Here is a 23,643-nt window from a genome sequence, read left to right as displayed (position 1 = left end):
CCGCATGGGAAGAACTGGAGGAAATTATGCTACGTGAAGTACGCCAAGCGCAAAAGAACAAGTACAACATGAGTCTGCTCAGGTAAGCTTTAAAAAAAAAAAGCAAGAGGCATAGGGAAAAAGCTACTGTATACAAACATTCTTGGAGTAAGGTCCAGGTAGTATGGCAGGGGCCAGATCTAATCCAGGATTACATATGGTAGCCAACTAAAAAGGGGGGTGGGGTGGGTAGAGACAGAAATGTGTAGTCGGGGAACAAGGCACTAACCCACCCAAGGAGAGGGTATTGTTTATATCTCCAAAGGGAAAGAGGGACCAGACTTCAACCTGGTTTTCCGGGGATGTGAGAAAGTAATTCTTTATAGTTACCACTAATGTATATAAAGCTTGTAATGCACTCAAATATCCCCACTCTCAGGAAATATGAATCTCTTTTGCTAATAAATATGCCAAGTTAAATTTTATATATTTTTAATCAAGTTAATAATAAACAATATGATTCAAACTTTTAACATGAGTCCATCCATATCAATACAAGATTCAACTGAAGCAAAAATCCTACCAGGGTTTTCAATTATATTGGGGCTAGGCATGGCACCTATCACCACGTAAGAATGAAAGCCAAGTGTCAATTCTCCTAGTGAGAATAATTATCATTTATATTTTACCGCAAAACAAAAGCACTGGAAATCGGTATACATTAACCTTCTAGTATTTCCATAGAGAAAATGAGAACAAAGTAAAATAAGCTATGTCTCAATTCAATATATGAATAGCAAAAGATGTAGAGAAAATTTACTCTTGGATGACTGCTGTATCAAGGGAAAAAAATGATACTTTGGGAAAATAGACCTAGCTTTGAGTTAGTGTCCAAATTAATGAAAAGATATTGACATCAAATCATTAACAATGACAACATCAATGTAACTTCTTTGGACTGAGTTCTTTCCAAGCAATACTAAGGCTGACTGATCCATCCAAAGGTCTAGAAGGCATATGCCAATTCTTTAGAAGCCCTCAATTTTAACTCTTACCCTTTCAATTTTTTTGAAAGACTATACATACGTGGAGTTTACACTATATACTCATGATGCAAATCTTAAAACAATCAGCAAAAATTTAAAAGATCTGCTAGTAAGAAAAGGAACAGAAATTGAGAATGCATGAAAATCGAAATCTCGGCACTTGTTATTAGTTCGAAGGAAGGTGGCCATAAACATGGAGAAAAATCACAAGATTAAAAAGAAGTTACACAATCTCAATTCAACCAGTCTCACATTTTTTTGGCAAAAACTCAGGAAAAATAATAGCACACAAATCAGTCCTTCATTTAGGAATCAAGAATGTAAAGGAACTGCAAGAGCAAAGATTTTCTGACAGTAGAGGCTAAAGATACTTCACATGAAGAAATATCAAATGCATTTATTCACAGGGAAAGTTTAGGAAGCATGTAAAAACAGTAATAAAAAGTTTTGTTGTAGTTAACATTTGTAGAATTTATGGTTAAATATTGTAAGCAAAACTTGGAAAATATGCTACAGAACAAGACACTTGAAACAGCACAATGAAACATTGGGTGTGAATTTAACATTTAAAAAGTCTTAAGAAAACTTCGTTTTCTTTCCATTGCTTGTTACTACTTATTTTTATACCTTACTTATTACACTTTGACATAGGTATATTAGAGGTCAACCAGGTTGTGTCTTCCTGTTACTGTTATTGATAGTGGTTTGTTTCAGGAAGATGCGTATGGGAAGGAAAGTTAGACTGATGGTTTCAGTGTTAGTCCCGTGGCCATGAGGCTCCTAATCTAGACATTTTACGTTAAATCTGTGCTAGAGAAAGTGACGTGAGTATGGTCAAAAATCACAAATGGGTAACTTACGAAGTTCAAGTGGAAGAGATACAACAAAGAGGAAGTCGTGTGTGTGTGTGTGTGTGTGTGTGTGTGTGTGTGTGTGTGTGTGTGTGTGTGTGTGTGAAGGAGAGAGAGAGAGGCAGGAAGTCCCATAGTATTAGGGCATGTTAGTATATAGCTCAGTGAGGAGGGACTGTGTGTGTGTGTGTGTGTGTGTGTGTGTGTGTGTGCGCGCGAGAGAGAGAGAGAGAGAGAGAGAGAGAGAGAGAGAGAGAGAGAGAGACAGAGAGAGAGAGAGAGAGAGAGAGAGAGCAAGCTCAGGTGAGAGAGAGAGTGGGTAAGAGTTTTAAGACAGGTTTGCAGTGTCAAATGTCACCTAGAGAGAGAGAGAGCGCAAAGGTCAGGTGAGAGAGAGAAAGTGGGTAAGAGTTTTAAGACAGGTTTGCAGTGTCAAATGTCACCTAGAAGTTATTTGTGATAAAAGTAAATAGTGCTACTGGGATTGGGCTAATCTAAATGATCTGTGGTGCACCAGGAGGAGGAATTTGGATAAATTCTGGCAGAAACCAAACTAAAGGCAGCAGAGAAATCAGGAGTTAAGAAACAACATAACCAGCATACACAACTCACATACGAAGTCTGGTTATAAATGGAGAAAAAGAAAAGCAAATACTTTCCCACTATACAAATGGCCATTATAAACACGAACTCCAGAAATCAAATTGACTACCTCTGTGAGAAGAGACCACAGAGGAGCTCAATATCAGCACCTGAAATCAAGTAAGGGCCCAACATTTTAACAAACCACCAATTGCTCACATGTTTCAGATTAAAGCTGAAGAAAATGCAAACAAGATTCCCAATAGAGCCTTGAGTATATCCTACCTAACTTCAACAACTGAAGAACCACTAGGACTCAATGAACAGCAATGGGAAAAGAAGCGATGAGCTCCGGGACGACACCGAGAACGTCATTTTTAAAGAAAGCAAAAGGTCATGAAGACGGGAAAAAAGAAAAGATAAAAGTGAGTCTCAGAAGAGCCTCTGAAACTCAATCTCAGAGTAGCTAAAGCAAATGGAAGAAATGATGAAGTCAGTGAGCTGAATAGAAATTCTCACAGGGCAGCTGCAGAAGAGAAAATATTACAATGAAATGTGCAAAGAACTAGAGTTAGAAAAGTAAGAACACATTCAGCACATCTTAAACTAACAGAACTTAAGAAAACATTTAAGTCTTGAGTTGCAATATTGAATGATTCTATGGACAAAGTAGTGAATGATGGAGGAAACATAGAAAGATGGAACGAATATATAGTCACTGTAATAATAAAATCCATGTGTCTGAATTCCACAATTACAGGAGGCAGCAGCCAAGAACCAATGGCACCGAAGGAAGAAGTTCAAGCTGCAACGAAACCATTAGCTAAAACAAAAACAAAAAAAGAAAAGGCACAAAGAATAGAAAGAATACCCATTGAAATGTTTCAACAGCTGCTGAAGTACTGGAAGCACTCACTTGTCTCTGCCAGGAAATTAGGAAGAAAACACTTGGCCAACTGACCGGAAGTGATCTCTATTTGTACCCATTCCAAGAATGCTCACACTACAGAACAATTATCAATCTGATATCACACGAAGCAAAATGTTACTGAAGATCACCTAACAATGGTTGCAGCAGTGCACTGAATTTAAAGAGTTCAGGGCCTGGAAAAGGACATCCTATCTAATAACATAGGGGCAGCAAAAAAAGAGGAAGACCCTCAGCAAGCTGGATGGACGGACGCAGCGGCTGAAACACTGGACTTCACCAGGAGAACAGTTGTGAGGATGCCGCAGGACCAAACTGTGTTTCACTCGGGCACTGGTGAGTTGGAATCTACTTGATGGCTTTTAAAAAAATAAACATTAGCTTTAGTTTACAGCTAAAAATATAAATAAGTTAAAAAGCTTTAGTTCACAGCTTCATAGGTGTTGATACATCAGATTCTGTGAGTAATTTTGTTGGGAGTTTCCTTCTATGTAACAGTGGATAAGGCCATAATCAGGAGCTAGGGCAGACATGGAGAAAGACAATTTCTTCCCAATACGGGAGATCATGTTGGCTAAAAAACTGGAATGATTTTTGAAGCAAAGGGTTGATTCTCACAAATGGAAACTGGTAAAAACTGTCAAGAGTATATTTGATTCATTACGTATACCCAACAGCATTGAAGTAGGTGTAGAAGCAGAGAATAACTGGTCAAGAAGAGAATAACTGGTCATCAAAATAAAAATTTTACCAAGGAATCTGAATTACAAGGTAAAGGGATAAGCAGGATTAAGATGCAACCCCCGCCCCACTCCCAACAATGAATGAAACAAAGGTTATACTTCCGAATGAATCCTATCTGTGCGTCTGAACAACAAGGTAATGGGACAAGTATGATTAAGACGCAAACTCCTTTTCCTCCAATGAGTGAAGCAAAGGTTACACTTCCGAATGAATCCTAGCTGTGTGTCAACTCATTACGTGAAGCTTCATTTATTCTCATCAATATACTACTTTAAATATCATAAGAATACATTTAATTTTGATAAATTCAGGTTAAGACACACATATGAATTATTCTCTCGATAAAAATTATGCTCTGAATGCAGCACAATTCCAAACCATATCTCATTTCATTGGTCCTTTGGCTAAATATGATCTCTCTGGATCAGAAGGGTCAATTGGAATCACAACAAAAATAGCTCACATTAAGAAAAATGTACACTGCATTTAAAATCAGGGCTTCTAAATTTTCTCCTACTGGTCATCTCAAATCACAGCAACTTGATTTTAAGAACTGATTAAATACAAAATTTTCTGAAGTGGGGTTACTGTGGCATGTGGAAAAGAACAATAGACCCGTGGGAGAAATTCTAATAGTTACGTCTGAAGAGGAAAACTAAAGTTAGATATATAATGTGGGTACCAAAATATATATGGAATGTTAGCTGAAAATATCTACCTTTCAGTAGTGTACAGTATACAAATGATTGACCTCATTAAGTCTTAGCCTTCCCTTGTAACAGAAAAATATTCTCTTTAGTTTATAGCTTAACAGTGGTCAGAAAATTTATAAAATAGCACTTGATAAACGATTCCATTTATGCGCTCACAACTAATATTATAGCTTTTCTGTTCTATGAAGTGGTTTTGTTCTTTAAATGAGATTCTAAGGCTTGAAATTTAATAATTTTAAAAACAGTCTGTTCTCTGTACAACCATTCTAGAACTGTTGAAAGTGAAACTGTCCAAAAGAAGTGTGCCATGGAGGAAAGGGTGAGACAAGGGTAGACAGAGTGCATTTGCTATTCAATAACGAAGAACTATGCAATGATTCAACATGGCACAGAAAAGCTAGAGACACACAGCAAAGGTACCGTAAAGTCAGAAATACAAGTTTGAGAAAGTAAAACCAAGACAGCCAACTGACAATGATCATCAGTATTGGAAGATTCTGCCTTATCTCAAGGTTTCTTTGCAACTGTATGTAACAATCAAGCAAGATAATTGTGAATAGACTAAAAACTTATTCAGAAAACCTATGAAGATTCTCATGGTTTTTAAAACCAGGGATGAGGTCCAGGTACTACGGCAGGTGCCAACCCCAATCCAGGGACACAGGGCAGCCAAATAACGAGGGAGAAGAAACAGAGAGAGAGAAAGAGGGTGTTGGGGGAACAGGACATTACCCACCCAAAAGGAGGGTGTTGTTTTGATCTCCACAGGGGAGAGAGAGGGACCAGACACCAACCCGACATGCCAAGACGTGAATGCAACATACAGGCATGAACCAGGCAACCAATAGATAGGTCAGCAGGGCCAGACCCCAATTCCAACTACATGGGCATCCCCAGCCCCACCCCAAAGAAGTGTACTTCAGAGGACAGCACTGAAGCTGCAGCTCAGGAGCAAACCAAGAGGGAAGGAGAGAGTGGAGCACACCATGCGCTCAACCACCCCTGAGGACAACATTCCGGCTCAGCTCAGCCAAAGCACAGAGGATCACAGGGCCGGCCCCCCTTTGAGACAGGACCATGCTTCCTGCACTGGCACATAGCACTAAAGCGGACAGCACTAGGGACACGGTGTGGGAGATGTGCCTGACCTCACCCCACCGCATTGGAGTGAACACTAAGGGTGTGCAGCGGAGCAGCAAGGGGAGCAAAGCAACCAAGTCCTCGAAGAGTGCTAAAAGTAGATTTGGGGGCCAGGGCATGACACCCCAGCAGACTTGACAGGAAAACACTCATAACGGTCAACCAACAGATCTGGAACTGTTTGAGGGCATCTCAGTTTTTCTGTTGGTTTTTCTTTTTTATTTATTTTTGTTGTATTAGCTGTTGTTGAATTATTTTGTCTTTTTAAAAATATTTTGCTCTGCTTTGTTTTTGCACGTACTATTGTCTATGCAGGTATATATCTGGACAAGATAGACAGGATGAACATTCCGGAGGAGAGAATAATGGGACTGATGGTTCTGTGGGGAATCCGGGAGGAAAGATGGAGGAAAATGATGGGGGTGCCAACAAACCTAGGGACAAGGGAAGAGTAAGTGATCCAAAATTGATGAGGAGGAGGGAACAGGATTTTTTTTTGTTGGGGGGGGGGGCACTTGATCAAGCGTAATATAGCAAAGAGGAAGTACCAAAACCCAAATGAAGGATGAACATGATAGTGGGATGAGAGCAAAAGTAAAGGGAAATAGAGGAAAAGAACTGGGAGGCATAGGACAGTTATGTAGAGGTCTAAATTCAGGCATTTATATATGTAAATATATTTATATACAATGACAGAGGAATAGAGATATGCACATATATTTATTTATAAAGTATTACTATTGCAGATGGACATTGGACCACCGCCACTCAAGTACTCTCTCAATGCAAGAACAGTTTCTCCTACTAACATGGCACTCTGTGATGCTCATCTTCCCTGACACGAGTGCTGAAGACAAAATGGGTACATAAGTAAATGTGGTGAAGAAAGCTGATGGTGCCCGGCTATCAAAAGACATAGCAGCTGAGGTCTTAAAGGCTTGAAGATAAACAAGCAGCCATCTAGCTAAGAAGCAACAAAGCCCACATGGAAGACGTACACCAGCCTGTGAGATCATGAGGTGTCAATATGGGATCAGGTATCAGACATCAAAGACCCAAAGCGAAGCAAACAAAAAGCGTATCAATGGGAATGAGGGGGAGGGCAGAGTGGAGACCCAAAGCCCACCAGGAGTCAAGTGTACACCCTGTCAGAACAGCCACAAGAGAAGAGCTAGTCTCAGGTTGCAGTATAGCACTGATGAAACACAAAACCCTCCTCTGGTTCTTTAATGCTTCCTCTCCCCCAAACCCTCCACTACCATGACCCCAATTCTATCTTACAAATCTGGCTAGACCAGAGTATGTATACTAAAACAGATGAGAGCTCACAACACAGGGAATCCAGGAAAGATAAACCCCTCAAGACCAGTAAGAGGAGCAGCAATACTAGGAGGGCAAGGGTTGGGGGCTGAGGGGTAGTAAGGGAGAACGGATCACAAGGATCAATATATGGCCCCCATCTCAGGGGAACAAACAGCAGAAAAGTGGGTGAAAAGAGATGGCAGTTGGTGTAAGACATGGGAAAAAAAAGAAGAATTTAAAAATTATCAAGGGGGCAGGGGGAAGGTGAAAATGAGGAACTGACACCAGGGGCTCAAGTAGAAAGAAACTGTTTTGAAAAAGATGACAACATATGTACAGATGTGTTTGACAAAATGGATATAGGTATGGATTGTGATAAGAGCTGTAAGAGCCCCAAATAAAAAAAAGAATAGTGAGGAAAACCCAAATCTGTGAACACCCCTCACGAAAATTTCTAGTGTATCCGCTGTGTTGCAGTTTTGGTTACATAAATAACATTAAATATAAGCTTAAACAAATTGATGTCCCCACTCCCAGCCAGTCCTGGGGCTTTGGGACTCGGCTCTCGGGGAATTCCTCTGGGACATGGGGTACAGTGAATGGTGTGACCCTTTGCTGGGCATGCCTACACAGTAGGGTATGCTGGGCTCCAATACATGTCTTCCCTTTTGCTTAAAAAAAAAAAAAAAAAAAAAAGAGAGAACATAGCCACATGAGCCACATCTCTTTATGATACTGCACACAATCTACTGCCAGTCAGTATCAAGATACTTTAGAACTAAAAACCAGTTAAAATCTTAAATTCGTACACTTACACAACACATTTTTTTGCACATAAACAAAAATGCACAATAATAAAAAAACTCTATCATGGATAGGAGAGTTCCTGGGTGGTGCAAATGTTAATGTGCATACCACTAACCAAAAGGCCAAAGGTTCAAGTCTAAGCACAAGCACCTGAAAAGGAAGTCCTGGATAGCTACTTCTATAAAACCAGCCACAGGAAGTCCTACGGAGCACTGTGCTAGTCTAACACACATGGGGCCTCCTCGAGTTAAATGTGACGAGGCAACAACTGGTTCTTATATTACGGATAAGAATAAATTGATGTCTCCTTAAATTAATTTTTAAAATAAGCAATTTTTATGCCAAATATTACGGTTTTCTAAATAGCCTGTAAACATATCTGTTATGTCTATAATGCCACATGCTATCATAAGTTAGGTCAATATTAATAACAATGCATCTCTGTTAACTGGAATGTATTACCACCTAAAAACAATCTCCAGACTTACTAGTTTTGCTTGTTGAGCATTTACAGGATCACCATACTGGAGCAAAGCTTGAAACTGGTTATTTTTTGTAAATGTGATTATCTTCAATACAGCACCAAATTTAGAAAATATCTGTTAAAACATTAAATTCAACATATTATTTCTATGCTGTCAATATATCTCTAATGTTAGAGGTGAATGTGCAAATTAAATTGAACTTACTTGGTGAAGAACGTCAAGTGTTACCGGGTAGTACATATTGTCAATAATTATCCGAAGGACTGGGCTCTGGGCTGGAGTCACGGCACTCTCACTAACTGCGGTGCCGCTGAGCGGAGTACTTGCTGTCTGCACAGCTGTCACGGCTTGAAGTACAGCTTGAGCACGCTATCAAGTGAACGGAAAGAGAGTACTTTATAAACAGCCATTATAGACTTTGCTGTATTTTATTCTACCGACTCACTTCTTTCTAGAACGCAGACTAAACAAAATTTAATACTCCACTAATGTTCTTAAGCATATATATTACTACAAGCCTAACTTCGTCTACGTACTATTCAAATACTAATACTTCATAACAATTACTTAGGGTTAGGGAACAATGGTGCAAAAGCACACACTTGGTTCACATAACCAGAATGTTTTAAACAGAAACACAGAACAGAAATTCATTATAGACAGCAACATGGAAATTACTGAGTTATTTAAGACAATTCTGTACAGTTCGTTATAGTTGTCCTTTGGTATTTGTGAGGTGTTTGTTCTAGGATCCCATTGTGGATACCAAAAAATAGGATACTCAAAAGCTTTTTCTACAAAACGGTGTAATAAGTACATCTAACCTACACACATCCTCCTGTATACTTCAATTTTGTATCACCTCCAGATTTCTTAGAATACTAGTATAATATATAAGCTATAATAGTATTTTAGAAACCCCCCCACCACCACCACTCTTAGCCTTTGAGGGATTTATTTGGTAATTTGTCATTTTCCCCCGAGTGTTTTTGATCTGCAATAAGTTGAATGAGTGGATGCAAAGCTCGCAGATGCAGAGGGTTGACAGTATTTCTAACAATGCTGCTGAACATCTGAATGTCTTTATGTGTGTCACAACAGACATGCATCAGACATATCACGGTATACTGTATGTATGCCATGGAGCCCGTACGGGAAACCCTACAGGGGCCCGGCATACCCTTACTGTATGTAGTATACCAGTATTCTCAAGTATGTAATTAGGAGTTAATTTACTGAGTCAAAGAATATGCACATGCTCAGTTGAAGTATATACCCTAAATTTTACACAATGATTCTAGTACTTACATTCCTACTATTTATATATAAGGGTGTGAGCTTCCTTATGTTGTCACCAACACTAAGCATTGCCTGGAGTTTGAATTTTAGCCAGTCTTGATAGGTGTACAATAATCTCAGACTGTGATTGCAATTGGCATTAAAGTCACTCAATCCAAACCTAATCCACTCGTTTTGATCAGGGAATGGCTTTCTGGAAATAGGTATGTGAAGTATGTGAAGGGTAGGGGGTGGGCAGACCATAATGTTCCAGGTAAAAGTGACAGAATACACAAAAGACTGAAAATAAGAAAACACACACACACACGTTTTAGAGAGCTAAACATGCTATTTTCTGTTAGTATGTTTATGAGATTCCTAACGGATCACACTGACACATACTCACTTGGTTTAATGTATTATCTGTCTTTAATTCTTTGTGATTTGAGTACTGGATATAAATGGGTTGGTTACGAAGATGAGGTGTCACAGCAGAATAATAATTAACCATAGTAATAGCTGCTTCCTCTGTTGCTAGTTCCAAAAATGCCTGGAAAAAAAATTAAGCCACAAAAAAGGGGTAAAAACAGGCATTAAATTCAAATTAATATCATCTGTATAATCAATTCATCTGATTTTTAAAAGCAACATTCAGAATATCTCCTTTCAAATTACATTCAGATGTTCTAATAAGTAGAATCAGAAATCCCTTATAAGCTTAAGAATATGTTTAAAGTGAACCTACGAAAAAAGTTGAGCATATAATAGTGTTTTCACTTTTAAGCACAATCATCTGTACCTCATGATTCTATCCCCCATAACAAAGCTAGAGAAAATAAAACCTAAACCATTTCTAGCATTAAATACCCTACTCCCAACAGAGAAAATACATAGGAGATATTAAAAAAAACTTTAGAAGGCTACGCAATTTTAAAAGCAAAGAAAAATATTTAAGCTTCAAACATCAGGCCATTAACCATATTCAATGCCAATAAGTAAACTCATTACCACTGAGTCAATTCTGACCCATAACGACCCTATTAGACAGAGCAGAACTTCCCTTTAGGGTTTCTGAGCCTGTAACTCTTTAGAAAAACAGAAATCCTCATCTTTCTTCCACAAAGCAACTGGTGGGGTCAAAGTGCTTACTTGTGGTTAGCAACCCAACACACAACCAACCACACCACTGGAAATAATTTAGGTTTTAGTTTACCTTGACCCTAGTGCATTAATAAATCTAATCAATGAAGAATATCCAGGATCAATGAATAATTTATTCTTATGTTCTGATACAAATAATTCCCGGGGATAATTTTATGGGACTAGATACTATTCTACTCTTTCCGCTAGTTTTGGTTACTACAAGAGAACAAGAAAAGAAATGCTTTATTTTTACTTTCCATAGCCTCAAAGAATAATTATTCAATTAAGAGTATTAAATGAACTCAGAAAGGGAAAGATCTGAAAACTATGATGATTCTTCTATTCTGATTTTCTAGCATTAATTTCCCACAAAGCTACCAAGAGAATAACACTAGGCCTAAACTTCAATGATTTTCTTCCATAAATTTAACACAGTACTGGACCCCTTACTATATATAGTTGACATCAGCTGCATTAGTTTGAGCTTTAACATTTAATAAGCCTTGAAAAAAATGTACCTGATTTTTTCCTTTCAGCATAAGGATGTTGGTCACCTTACCAAAAGGTAAGCCTAAAGCAATAACTTCAGTTTCTGTCACTTCACCAGGTAATTTTCGAATATGAAGTACACGAGAAGGAGCACCATCCATTTTATCTTCTCCTTTAAATTTTTTACTATCATTTCCATTGGCTGAAAAACATTTAAAAAATGTAATGTCCATATATGAATAAAATAACACACTATTCTTTCTTACATGTATGAAACAGAACAAAGATTTAAAATATTGCGGAGTGGCTAGAATTGCTATTAAAGAATATGGCTTTCAAAGGAATGGAGAAATATACCAATTATTTTTTTTTTTATTGGCAAACCAAATTTTCAACCTTGGTTACAATTTATTGTATAAGGTCATTTTCATTAGCTTTGATCTCTTTTTTTTTACCCACCAATTATTAACAAATGAAATTCTCATTAACTAGTTAAAGACTGAGGCCAAGCAATATGTTTCTGAATGATAACATGTAAAAATAATAAATGACACGCAAAAACATTAGAAGCTGTTTTATAAAGAATTTTCCCCGAAGCTAAAGACACAATTAGCATGCAATTTCATGATAGCAACCCCATAGGGCAACGCAGAACTGCCTCATTGGGTTTCCAAGGCTGTAAATCTTTACAAGAGCAGAAAACCTCTAAAATGCAAAGGGGGAAAAAGTGAAAATTTTGGACTGGAAAAAAAAGTGAGGTTGTATTATATCTACGAAGTTATAAATTCTTCAGTAAGAAACATATGCTATTTAAGAGTAGCATCAAAGGAGGCACGGTGTAAGGGCACTGCTGTAAACCGGATGAACCTGAAAACCCACTGCCATCGCGTGAATTCCATCTCACAGCAGTCCTTTAGAAGGCTCCTGAGGCTGAACATCTTTCCAGGAGCAGACAGCCTCACTTTGTATCATTCTTCTTAGTAGAACAACTGAATATTCTTTCTACTTCATCTAAAATGAACCTTTCCTAATTGTTTAATATTTCCACCTTATTCTATTTGTCAAAAGAGCCTTTGTGGTGCAGTGGGCTATGCATTGAGCTGCGAACAGTTTGAACCTACCAGTTGCTTCTCAGGAGGCTGTCTACTTCCATAGAATTAGGTCTCAGAGATCCAGAGGGGCGGCAGTTCTATCCTATATGAGTCAGAATCAACCCGATCGCAGTGTGTTTGGATTTGGTATCTACTTAAATATTTTTTATTATCAAGATCCTTTTATTATAAAATTACTGATCAGTTTGACCATCTTATTTTGTTAAGCTGATCTATTTCAATCTATGATGTAGATAGCTGCCTCAATCCCAAAGCTCCATCAAAGATAAATTATAAAACAATAGGGGGTATTTTATGTAGAATTGTTTAAAGGGCTTATATAGTCTATCAAGCATGCCAGGTCAATGACTCTCAGTCTCTTTGTAACTCAACAGTCTTTGTGAGAATCTAATTAAAATGGAGATCCCTAACATACTGAGAAATACATGCGTGCACTCCACTTGGCATATACTTTCAGGTATTTCATAGAACTTCTCCACATTTAATAAAACTCTTGAGATTGTCTCAATCTCTCCATGACTTGAAACTCATTCTCTTAACCCACTATGGGGCAGGTCTACTCTGTCACACGGGGTCAGAGTCCAAATTGTCTAAATGGCAACTGAGAACAAAAATATAAAATTATACAGCATAAAGTCATTCTCAATTAAATAAGCTCTAAGTGATCCTGTTTGAGTTTAAGTCTAAACCTATGATTTGTAAAGTTTGTTGCTTATAAACAAACCTGTTGATTGGGATTCTACAGGAATGAAACTAACGTTGTGAATCTCTACGGCCCTCTCACGATATCATACACAATCACAGCTGATATTTGCTACTGTAAATCATCACAGATACTCCTCATTTTAGTACACTTCTAAGGGACTGTTTTTTATGGCAATCCTGCATCAAGTAAGTATACTGGCTTTTAAAAAAAATAGTATGTTCTCATTTCAAACTTCCACGTCACATTTTAGTAACATAAAAGTTTTCCATAATGCTATTGCACAGAGTAGATTACAGTTCAGTGTAAGCATAGGATATGCTTTGCTGGGAAACCAGAAGCATTCACGTGGCTTGCTTTCTTGTACTATTTGCTATTCTGGTGGTCTGGAACGGAACCTACGTTAACTGTGAGGTGTGTCTGCATCAACACTCAGAGATGCGTGTTCAGGTTGCCTTAAACTAATGAATAAAATCTAACACAAGAGAAAAATTAAGGCACGCATTGAATTTTTAAATATATGTCATTAGTAAAATATCTGACAATGACAGAGACTTTGGGAGTACAGCAGTGAAGATAATGAGTAAGTTTCTATTTTTTTCCTATATTCTAATGGGGGAACCAGAACAAGGTAATTTCTTACAGTGATAAGTGATGTGAAGAAAGTACAATCGAGTAATGTGATAAAAAGAGTCTCTGATGAAGACTGCAAAGGGTTGGTGTCATGCCTTTATTTGATCAGGAGAGAAGATGAGCTAATATGTGAACTCACTTGGTAATTTACACTTGTCAAGTTATACTTGTTATATTTTGCTTTTAAAGAGTTTCAACTGACCATCATTTAAAACATCTTTCAAGTTGGCTTTGAGCACTGAAAAGTAGTTGAGTGCCGGCTTCAGAATACAGAACCAAGAAAATCTTGCTGGCGATTCATCATTACAACAATATGAAAAACTACAGGAATCTCTCCAGCCCTCCTTTTAATTCTACATGACCTAAAAGTTCATGCACTTAAAATCTTATGAGGGAAGAAAATATATTCATACACAGGCATTTGAACTTCTCAAAAAGAAAAGGCTATTCTTTTGATTCTGTGGTACCTTTTAACAAAATAATCATCAATTATTCTGTTCAATAAAAGTTAAAGCAAGGAATGAAACACACACACATACCTTAAAAGATATAACTGATACAGAAATACTAAATCTTCCGTTGGCAAACTGCCTTTTCTTGGCAAGGAAATCGGAGTACAAAAGCATGATAGTAGTTTGTTGTTAATGTCTGCCAGCCTCCCCACCACCCCCACCCCACCCACCATGGCCTTGCTTTTTTTTTTAGTAATCCAGTCAAGGAGCTAGTGAGTTATGGTATCAGGACACTCAAAACTACAAATCTTCACTTTCTTCTACTCTAATCTGTCCTTTTTCTTCTAGAAGGGCAAGAAAAATCACAACAAAGAATATTAAAAAAAAAGAGTTCCCTTTTTAAATGGTTTTTAGAATATGCCTCCCAAGAAACAGAAGTCTATGAGGAGAGTATCTTCTTGTTTTAGATTTGTGTTGGATATTTTCTGGAGAATGGTGAGCATAATTAAGAAAGAGAGTTAATAAATAATTTAGGGAGGAGATACACATTATATAATTAAAGAAAATTATAAAATTACACTGTCCTTATTTTTTGAGAAATACAGAAAAAACCCTACTTTTCCTTCACATTAATATCTCACACTCATTTCAAGTTAACTACTTGCCAGGCACCTCACAACTCCTTTTACAGCCTACTGATGTCAAATGACATCACCACAAAACTGATACACTGTATCATTAAATAACTTCCAACAACTGAGAATCCTGGCCAAGCTGACAAATATTTTAAGGGGATATAACTCAGACCATGACAATAAGTATTATCAGATGATCTAGAGATCTGCTTTTATCAAAAAGGCCAAGCCAGTTATCTACTTTGTAACTACAAAATCTACACCAATCTTCATATTACACGATATTAAACTAATCCTTTTCCTGTTTTAGGAGCCCTGTAGGTGTAGCAGTTATGTGTTGGGTTGCTAACACAAGGTCGGCAGGTAGAAACCACCAACAGCTCCTCTGGAGGAAAAAGCTGCTTTCTACTCCTGTAAGGAATTACAGCTCAGAAATTCACAGGGGCAGTTGTACCCAGCGCTAAAGGGTTGCTGAGTCAGCACCAACTCCATGGTAGGGTGTTTGAGGTCTTACTTCTAGGAGCCCTGGTGGCACTGTTGGGTAAGTGTTGGATTGCAAACTTCTAGGCAGTTTAAAATCACCAGCCACTCCTCAGGAGAAAGATGAGGCTATCTACTCCCATAAAGACTTACAGTTTGCACTCAAGTACTCCCTCAATGCAAGACCACTTTGTACTATTACACTGGCAGTCTATGATGCTCACCTTCCTGACACAATCACTGAGGGCAAAGTGGGTGAATGCGAAAATGTGGTGAAGAAAGCTAATGGTGTCCAGCTATCAAAAAATATAGCCTCTTGGGGAAAAAAATAAAAAGATATAGCGTCTTGGGTCTTGAAGGCTTGAAAGTAAACAAGTGGCGACCATCTAGCTCAGAAGCAACAAAGCTCACATGGAAGAAGCACACCAGCCTGCGTGATCAAGAGGTGCCAAAGGGATCAGGTATCAGGCATCACCAGAACAAAAAATCTTACCACAGTGAATGAGGGGTTGGGGGTGGGGAGTGCGGAGAGGAGACCCAAAGCCCATTTGTAGGCCACTGGACACCCCCTTTCAGAGGGGTCTCGTGGAGGAGAAAAGCCAGACAGGGTGCGATATAGCAATGATGAAAAATACAACTTTCCTCTAGTTCCTAAATGCTTCCCCTCCTGCCCCCCTATCATGATCCCAATTCTACCTTGAAAGTCTGGCTAGACCAGAGGAGGGGCACTGGTACAGATAGGAACCAGAAACACAAGGAATCCAAGGCAGATGATCCTTCAGGACCAGTGGTGTGAGAGGCAATACTGGGATCGTAGAGGGAGGGTGGGTTGGAAAGGGGGAATCGATTACAAGGATCTATATGTGACCACCTCCCTGGGGGACGGACAACAGAAAAGTGGGTGAAAGGAGGCGTCGGACAGGGTAAGCTATGACAAAAGAATAATTTATAAATTATCAAGGGTTCATGAGGGAGTGGGGAGGGAGGGGAAAACTGATGCCAGGGGCTTAAGTGGAGAGCAAATGTTTTGAGAATGATGATGGCAATGAATGTACAAATGTGCTTTACACAATTGATGTGTGTATGGATTGTGATAAGAGTTGTATGAGCCCCTAATGAAACGATTAATTAAAAAATCAGGGGGAAAAAAAGCAGAGTAGAACTGACCTTTTGGGTTTTTAGGACTTTACATTTTTACAGGAACAAACACTCATCCATCTCCCTCAAAATAGCTGACCTTGCATTTAGCAGCATAATGCACAGTCCACCACCCTACCAGGGCTCTCTTCAATCCTTAACCGTAGTGCTCAGTAATGTCTTCATATTAAATAACTACGAAGGTTAAGGAAAAACATATTGCTACCAGGATTCCAGTTCATACATGCACAGGTAGGCTTATTCCAAACTAAACATATAGTTAGGAATGACTGGAAACAAGTTTCTCCCAGTAATATACTTGTCTTAATTCATTAAAATGCCTTCCAAAAAAAAAAAAAAAGTCCATTCAAAGCAGGCTTCTGCTGGGATCTGCTAGGACATCTCAAATCAAAGCAGAGTATACAGGTATTTAGGGTATCTATCTCAAAGGGGTTATTTTGACACATTTTCTCGAAAGACGCGGGATGATCATGGGCTCATTAGGTCGAAGTTTTAATAAATTTAAAACTCTACTACTGACAAAAAGACTAGGAAAATCCAACAGAGGAAATGTTTACATCATAACAAGGAACCTACTCATTCTTTTGAGGGCAGCGAAGGCTGTCCTATTAAAGAATTGTATTGGGAAACCTGGCCCCCTGGCCTAACAGCCAGGATCTTGCCCCTTCAGGTATCCTTTTGTGTTCCAAAGTCAAACAACACCAAATGAAAAAGAAACATTAAGTTCCTCAAGGATGTCAAAATAGCAGGTATTAAACAAAGGGCACAGAATTCTTCAGGAAAGGATTAGAAATGGAAATATCACCTTCAGAAGTACATAGAGTTAAAGAGAGGTTATGTTGAGAAATTATAGTTTCATATTTTTATACTTTTAATAAAAGTTTCTATGATTTTGTCACAATACTTAAAGTGCCCTAATGCAAACTTGGGAGATAACAATAACTCACTATCATCATCTGAATTCTCACAGCGACCCTATCAGACAGAGAAGAACTGCTCCTGTGGTTTCTGAGGCTGTCAATCTGACAATAGATGAGAGTAGAAAGCCTCATCTTTCTCCTACAGAAGGCTGGGTGGTTTTGAACTGCCGACCAGCTCCATACAACTATGCATTATTTTCACATTGATAAAATGTTAAACTCTAAAAAGGAAATTTAATGTAAAATGTCACTTTTAGCTTCTGAAAAACTGACTCAGCACCCTATCCAAAAAAAAAAAAGAGAGGATTAGGTTTGCCTGGGTTATAAATCTGGTTCTTCACACAAGATAAAAATAAAATACTGTGGATTTCTTTTGCAACAATCCTTCAAAAATTGCTACCCATAAAACTTTTGTTCTGGGTATATAAAGCCATAATTGAAATTAAATTTTTGGTAATTTATATTCAGTTGACAAATGACTGTGTAATGTATAAATAACTCACCCCAAACACCTGTCGACATGGAGTTGACTGACTCATAGCCACTCTATAAGAACTACTCTTTTTTAGGGTTTCCAAGACTGTAACTCTTTACAGGAATAGACAGCCACATCTTCTACCTTTGAAGAGGGTGAGTAGTGGGTTTAAGCCATTAACCTTGCAGTTAAAAGCTCATCACTTTGCCCAATACACTACCTAAGCCCCTTTATACATGCTAAATGATATGCAAAAAGGAAACCCATTCAAGACAAAACCCGCTGCCAAATCTGTCTGCTCTGAAGTACAGAGAAATGTAAGCAGAGTATGTACTCTTTTGTTCCTGACTTCATTTTCCTTTATAAGGTTGACTAAGATTCACTCAAGTTGTTGAATACGACTGGGTACTGAAAAAAAAAAAAGGAAAAAACTCCACTTGGCAGAGCTTTTGTAGTTCGGCTATGTCCAGATAGGCGAGCATTAAGCAACTCGCTCTCTCAGTTAGTGCACCCGGCGGTGTTAACCAGGAAGGTTCTGTCTGGTCACAGTGAATTTTTTTGTAAAAGCAGTTCCGCTTGAACCTCGTTTTCTGTGATGGCTGATTTAAGATAACTTGCGGCTGTGAAATTTTGTTTCCTGCTTGGGAAAAATGCCACAGAAACTGTTGTGATACTGAACATAGCTTACAAGGACAGTGCAATGGGAAAAACTCAAATGTATGAGTAGTTTTCTCTATAAAAAAAAGTGCAATGTCAATTGATGACAAACCTCTTTCTGTATGTCCGTCAACTTCCCGAGCAGACAAAAATATGGACAAAATTCATGTACTTGTGCTTGACAACTGACCACAGACTACTGAAGAAATGGGAAGTTGTCTGGATTATCTTGAAGCTCAGTTTGATGAATTTTAACAGAACATTTAGGAATGTTAAGGGTCGTTGCAAAATGTGTGCCTCAGGTTCTGACTGACAGGAAAAAGACAGCTCCGAAGCAACCCAGACTATTTTTCCAAGGACATTCCTGGTGAGGAGACAAATGGTGTTGTTCTTACGATCCTGAAAGCAAACCACTCCAGTGGAAGACACCATTTTCACCTCGCCTAAAAAGCTTGTCCAGTGAAATCTAAGATCAAGACATTGCTCTTTTTTTCCTTTAATATGAGGGGGATAGTGTATTTTAAGTTTGTTCTACCAGGTCAGACTATTAATTAAGCTTTCTATTTAGAGCTTCTGAAAAGATTGCATAACAGTTTGAAACAAAAAAGGCCAGATTTGTGGCATACAGGGGACTGGTTTTGCCACCATGACAATGCACCTGCTCACACAGCCATCTGTGTGCGCCAGTTTTTGACAAAAAAAATAACATGCCTATCTTGCCCCATGCACCTAACTCACCTGACCTAAATCCATGTGACTTCTTTCAACGAATGGAGGACATGAAAGGACAGCGATTTGACAATGTAGAAGAGGTGAAGAAAAAAAAACAAGGGAGCTACTCTAAGCCACCCAAACAGATGAGTTTGAAAAATGTTTCCAAGAATGGGATCGTAGATTTGACAAATGTATTAAGTGTAATGGAGAGTACTTTGAAGATGAGAGGGTTGTTTAGTTTTTTTTTTTTTTTTAAATAAATAACCAGGGAATATAATTCCGGGGTTTGTTGGGTATCCCCTCATATGTTTGTAACCATTCTTCTGTTATGAATGAGAAGCAATGTGCTATGTATACTATACTACTATTTATTCATTTTCATATTGATGAATTTCTGAAGTTGAAAATGTCAGTTTATTTCTAAAACTGTTGATAAACATTTGGGGTTTTTTCAATAAGGCCACTGTGAATTAAATTTTAAAACATCCAATATAAGTCTTCTACTGAACACATGCTTTCAGTAGACAAAGATCTAGAAAACTACGTGTGCTTCGAAGAAACTGCCAAATGCTTGACCACACTCTCACCAGAAATGGAAAACAGTTTCAGTTGCATGGGACATTACAATCTGCTTTAGCCATTTCCATGGCTGCGAATTGGTATCAGCCATTTGAAAAAAAATCATTTTATTATGGGCTCATACAACTTTTATCACAATCCATACACACATCAATTGTGTAAAGCACATTTGTACATTCGTTGCCATCACCATTCTAAAAACATTTGCTCTCTACCTAAGGCCCTGGCATCAGCTCCTCATTTTTCCCCACTCTCCTCACTCCCCCTCCCTCATGAGACCTTCATAATTTATAAATTATTGTTTTGTCATATCTTGCACTGTCCGACATCTCCCTTCACCCACTTTTCTGTTGTCCGTCTCCCAGGGAGGAGGTCACATGTAGATCCTTGTAATCGGTTCCCCCTTTCTACCCCACCTTCCCTCCACCCTCTCGGTATCGCCACTCTCACCACTGTTCCTGAAGGGATCATCCAGCCTGGATTCCCTGTGTTTCTAGTTCTTATCGGTATCAGACATTTTAAAATTCATTCTTACTGATGACAAAAGCACCTTTTCATCTGTTTGTCACTTTATCTACCTTATTTGGCTTATTCAAGAAATAAATGGATTGTCTATATTTAATTACTGTTGTAGATGTTATTTAGATACTCTAAATACAGGTCCCTTGACAGTAATATTTTCTTCCAGTTAATGCTTCGTTTCATTTCAAAACAATGTCATTAGATATATTATTTTGATAGAATTGAGATTATGAATTTTCTTATGGTTAGTATTTTTATGTCATTCCTAAGAGGAATCTGCAATACAATGGGGCCAAAAAATGGGATTTTTCATCCCAAAACTATGCATTTAATTTTTTTTACAAAGCAATAATCACTTTCAAATAATTATCCATTACACTTAATACATTTGTCAAATCTGAGGTTCCCTTTCTTGGAAACATTTTTCAAACTCATCTGGTTTGGATAGCAGCGAGCACCTCCCTCACTTTTTCTTCACCTCTTCTACATTGTCAAATCGTTGTCCTTTCAAGTCCCTCTTCATCCGCGGAAATAAACAGAAGTCACACGGATCTAGGACAGGTGAGTAAGGTGGATGGGGGCAAAAGAGGCATGCAAATTTTGGCCAAAAACAGGTGCACTGAGAAGGAAGGCTGTGTGAGCAGGTGCACTGTCGTAGGCATAAAGCCAGCCCTGTCTGCCACAAATCAGGCCTTTTTTGTCACACACCATTATGCTGTATTCTCAGAACCTGTAAACAAAAAGCTTGATTTAACAGTATGACCTGATGGAACAAACAAGTTGACATTTTTATCCGTCCGGGAAGTTGACAGAAGTCCAGACTGAGGTTTGTCATCAATCAACATTTCACCATTTTGGAAATAAGAAAACCTCTCATACACTTGAGTTTTTCCCATAGAGCTGTGCTTGTAAGCTGTGTTCAACATCACAAGAGTTTCTGTGGCATTTGTCCATGAGTAGGAAACAAAATTTCACAGCTGCAAGCCATCACAAAAAATAGAGGTTCAAAATAGCTTTCAAGGAAAAAATTCACCGTGACTAGAGAAAACCTTCTCCAGCAGCACCACTGGGTGCACTTACTTAGAGCAAGTTGCTTGACGCTCGCCTAGTGAGAAAAATGTTTATTCCAAAAGTTCTGCTCAGCCTAGTGGAACTCCGTTTTTTTGGAGGTATCACCTTTTCACATCCCTAGGTTCAGACCATGATTTTTCCTAATAGTTTACTATAATAGTTTTTATGTTTACAAGTATCATTTTATCTCAGTTCATTTTTATATATGGTTTAATGTAGGGGTTGAGGCTCTTTTTGTTATTTTTCACATGTATTCCAGCAACATTTGCAGGAAAAAAAAGTTTTCCACGCTGAATATCCAATGCATCTTCATACTCATTACTTTCAAAGTGAGCTTATTTCTGACTATTCTATGATAGTCATGATGTTCACAATAAACTTCTGTGACTACTACAGGTTTTTTAATTCTTCAATTAAGACAGCACGAGTGACCACTTTTTTCTTTACTTCTTCAAAATTGTTTTGGCTACTCTAGTGTCAAATAAATTTAAAATGGATAAAAACTTAGTCTGATTATAGAAATTACATTAAAAATAAAACTGTAAGAAATAGCAGCTTACCAAATATTTACAGAAATTAAACTGCACAGTTCTGAACAACATATGGACCAGTAAGTAGAAAAAGCCTTACAAAGCCTGTTGGGGTTTTGATTGGGTTTACTTCTTGGTGTTTATTTTCTAGTCCCCCGGGTTCTGTTGCAATGTGTTATGGAATAAATGATAGTATCCCATTTTAATTATTATATGGGCTTTTCAACAACAAAACAAAACTGCTTTTGCAGGTACAATTCATACACATGGGTAATCTGTATATATTTAGGGGGTATAATTTCCTAATTTTTCACAATGGGTACACACTGGGCTGCTCACCACAATGTCTAGCATTGTGAATCCCCAGCAACTTTGCAGGAGAAAGACATGGCTTTCTACTACTGCAGAGTTACAGTCCCGGAAACTCAGTGACTCTTCAAGGGTCGCAATGAGTTGGCATGGACTCAATGGCAGGGAGGTTTGTTTACTCTTCTTGGTATAGTAACAGCTGTGAAATCTTCATCATGATTATGAGTATACATACAGATCCTGAACTTTCCTGGTGATTGCAATCTGCAATTCCTCTCTCTACCTTCCCCTAATTCAAATTTGAAATGACCATTAATTTGCTTTCCTTCATTAAATTTTTTTTTTGCAATTTTTAGTTATAAAAGGAGCCCTGGAGGCATAATGATTACATTTGGCTGCTGACTGCAAAGTCAGGAGTTCAAAATCGCCATTTGCTCGGCAGGCAAAAAAATGAGGCTTTCTATTCCAATGAAGAGCTAAGTCTCCACAGGGGCAGTTCTACTCTGTAGAACTGTAAGGCTGCTATGAATTAGATTAGACTTGATGGCAGTAAGATATACTGTATATACTCGAGTATAAGCCAACCCAAATATCAGCTGAGGCACCTAATTTTACCACAAAAACTCCATTTAAAATGTGCTGGAAAAAACTCGGCTTATACACAAGTCTATATGGTCAACAGAATCTGACAGGATGGCAGTGTTTAATGTCTCTCTTCTTCCACACAGCTTATTTCACGATTCAGTCCTGCCGCTGCATGTATTTATAGCTCACTCTACATTGCTGTGTAACATCCTACTTTACTGGTAAATAGTCATTTGTTTACCCACGAAGCTGTTGATGGTCATTTAAGTTATCTCCTGGCTTGAGTTTATAAAAAATAAGTTAAAATCAATGTTAGTGTTTGCAACTACTTTTTAGTTAACATATGATTTTATTTTCCTTGAATAAATGCCTAAGACAAACATCAGAATCATATAGTAATATATAAACTTTTAAAGAAACTGCCAAAATGGTTTCAAAAGAACTTCTACCATTTTATATTTCCATTAGCATTTTGTGTGTGTGTGTGTGTGTGTGTAGACTCTGGACAGGAATCTTTTATCAACTCTAAGTTTTGTAAAGATTGTCTGCCATTTTATGGCTTGTCTTTTCATCCTCTTTTTAAAGTCAAAGCTTTAAATTCTCATGAAGTCTAATAAGACA

At 38.0% G+C, this 23,643-nt stretch overlaps 1 protein-coding gene across 4 annotated transcripts in view; it reads right to left on the bottom strand.

The window, feature by feature from the left end:
• Nucleotides 1–23,643, bottom strand: part of PTBP2 (polypyrimidine tract binding protein 2) — a 71,951-nt gene that overhangs the window by 17,740 nt on the left and 30,568 nt on the right. For all 4 annotated transcript variants that reach the window (XM_075558698.1, XM_075558689.1, XM_075558715.1 and 1 more), the window contains exons 4-7: nucleotides 11,517–11,689; nucleotides 10,262–10,405; nucleotides 8,782–8,946; nucleotides 8,581–8,691 (exon numbers count right to left, since the gene is read on the bottom strand). In XM_075558698.1, the coding sequence (XP_075414813.1) occupies nucleotides 8,581–8,691; nucleotides 8,782–8,946; nucleotides 10,262–10,405; nucleotides 11,517–11,689 (593 nt within the window). The remainder of the gene's footprint in view (nucleotides 1–8,580; nucleotides 8,692–8,781; nucleotides 8,947–10,261; nucleotides 10,406–11,516; nucleotides 11,690–23,643) is intronic.

This window comes from Tenrec ecaudatus, chromosome 1 (genome assembly GCF_050624435.1).
Source record: "Tenrec ecaudatus isolate mTenEca1 chromosome 1, mTenEca1.hap1, whole genome shotgun sequence".
NCBI classification, from domain to species: Eukaryota; Metazoa; Chordata; class Mammalia; order Afrosoricida; family Tenrecidae; genus Tenrec; species Tenrec ecaudatus.
The sequence above is the reverse complement of the archived record's forward strand: the minus strand, read 5'-3'. Positions and strand labels throughout refer to the sequence as shown.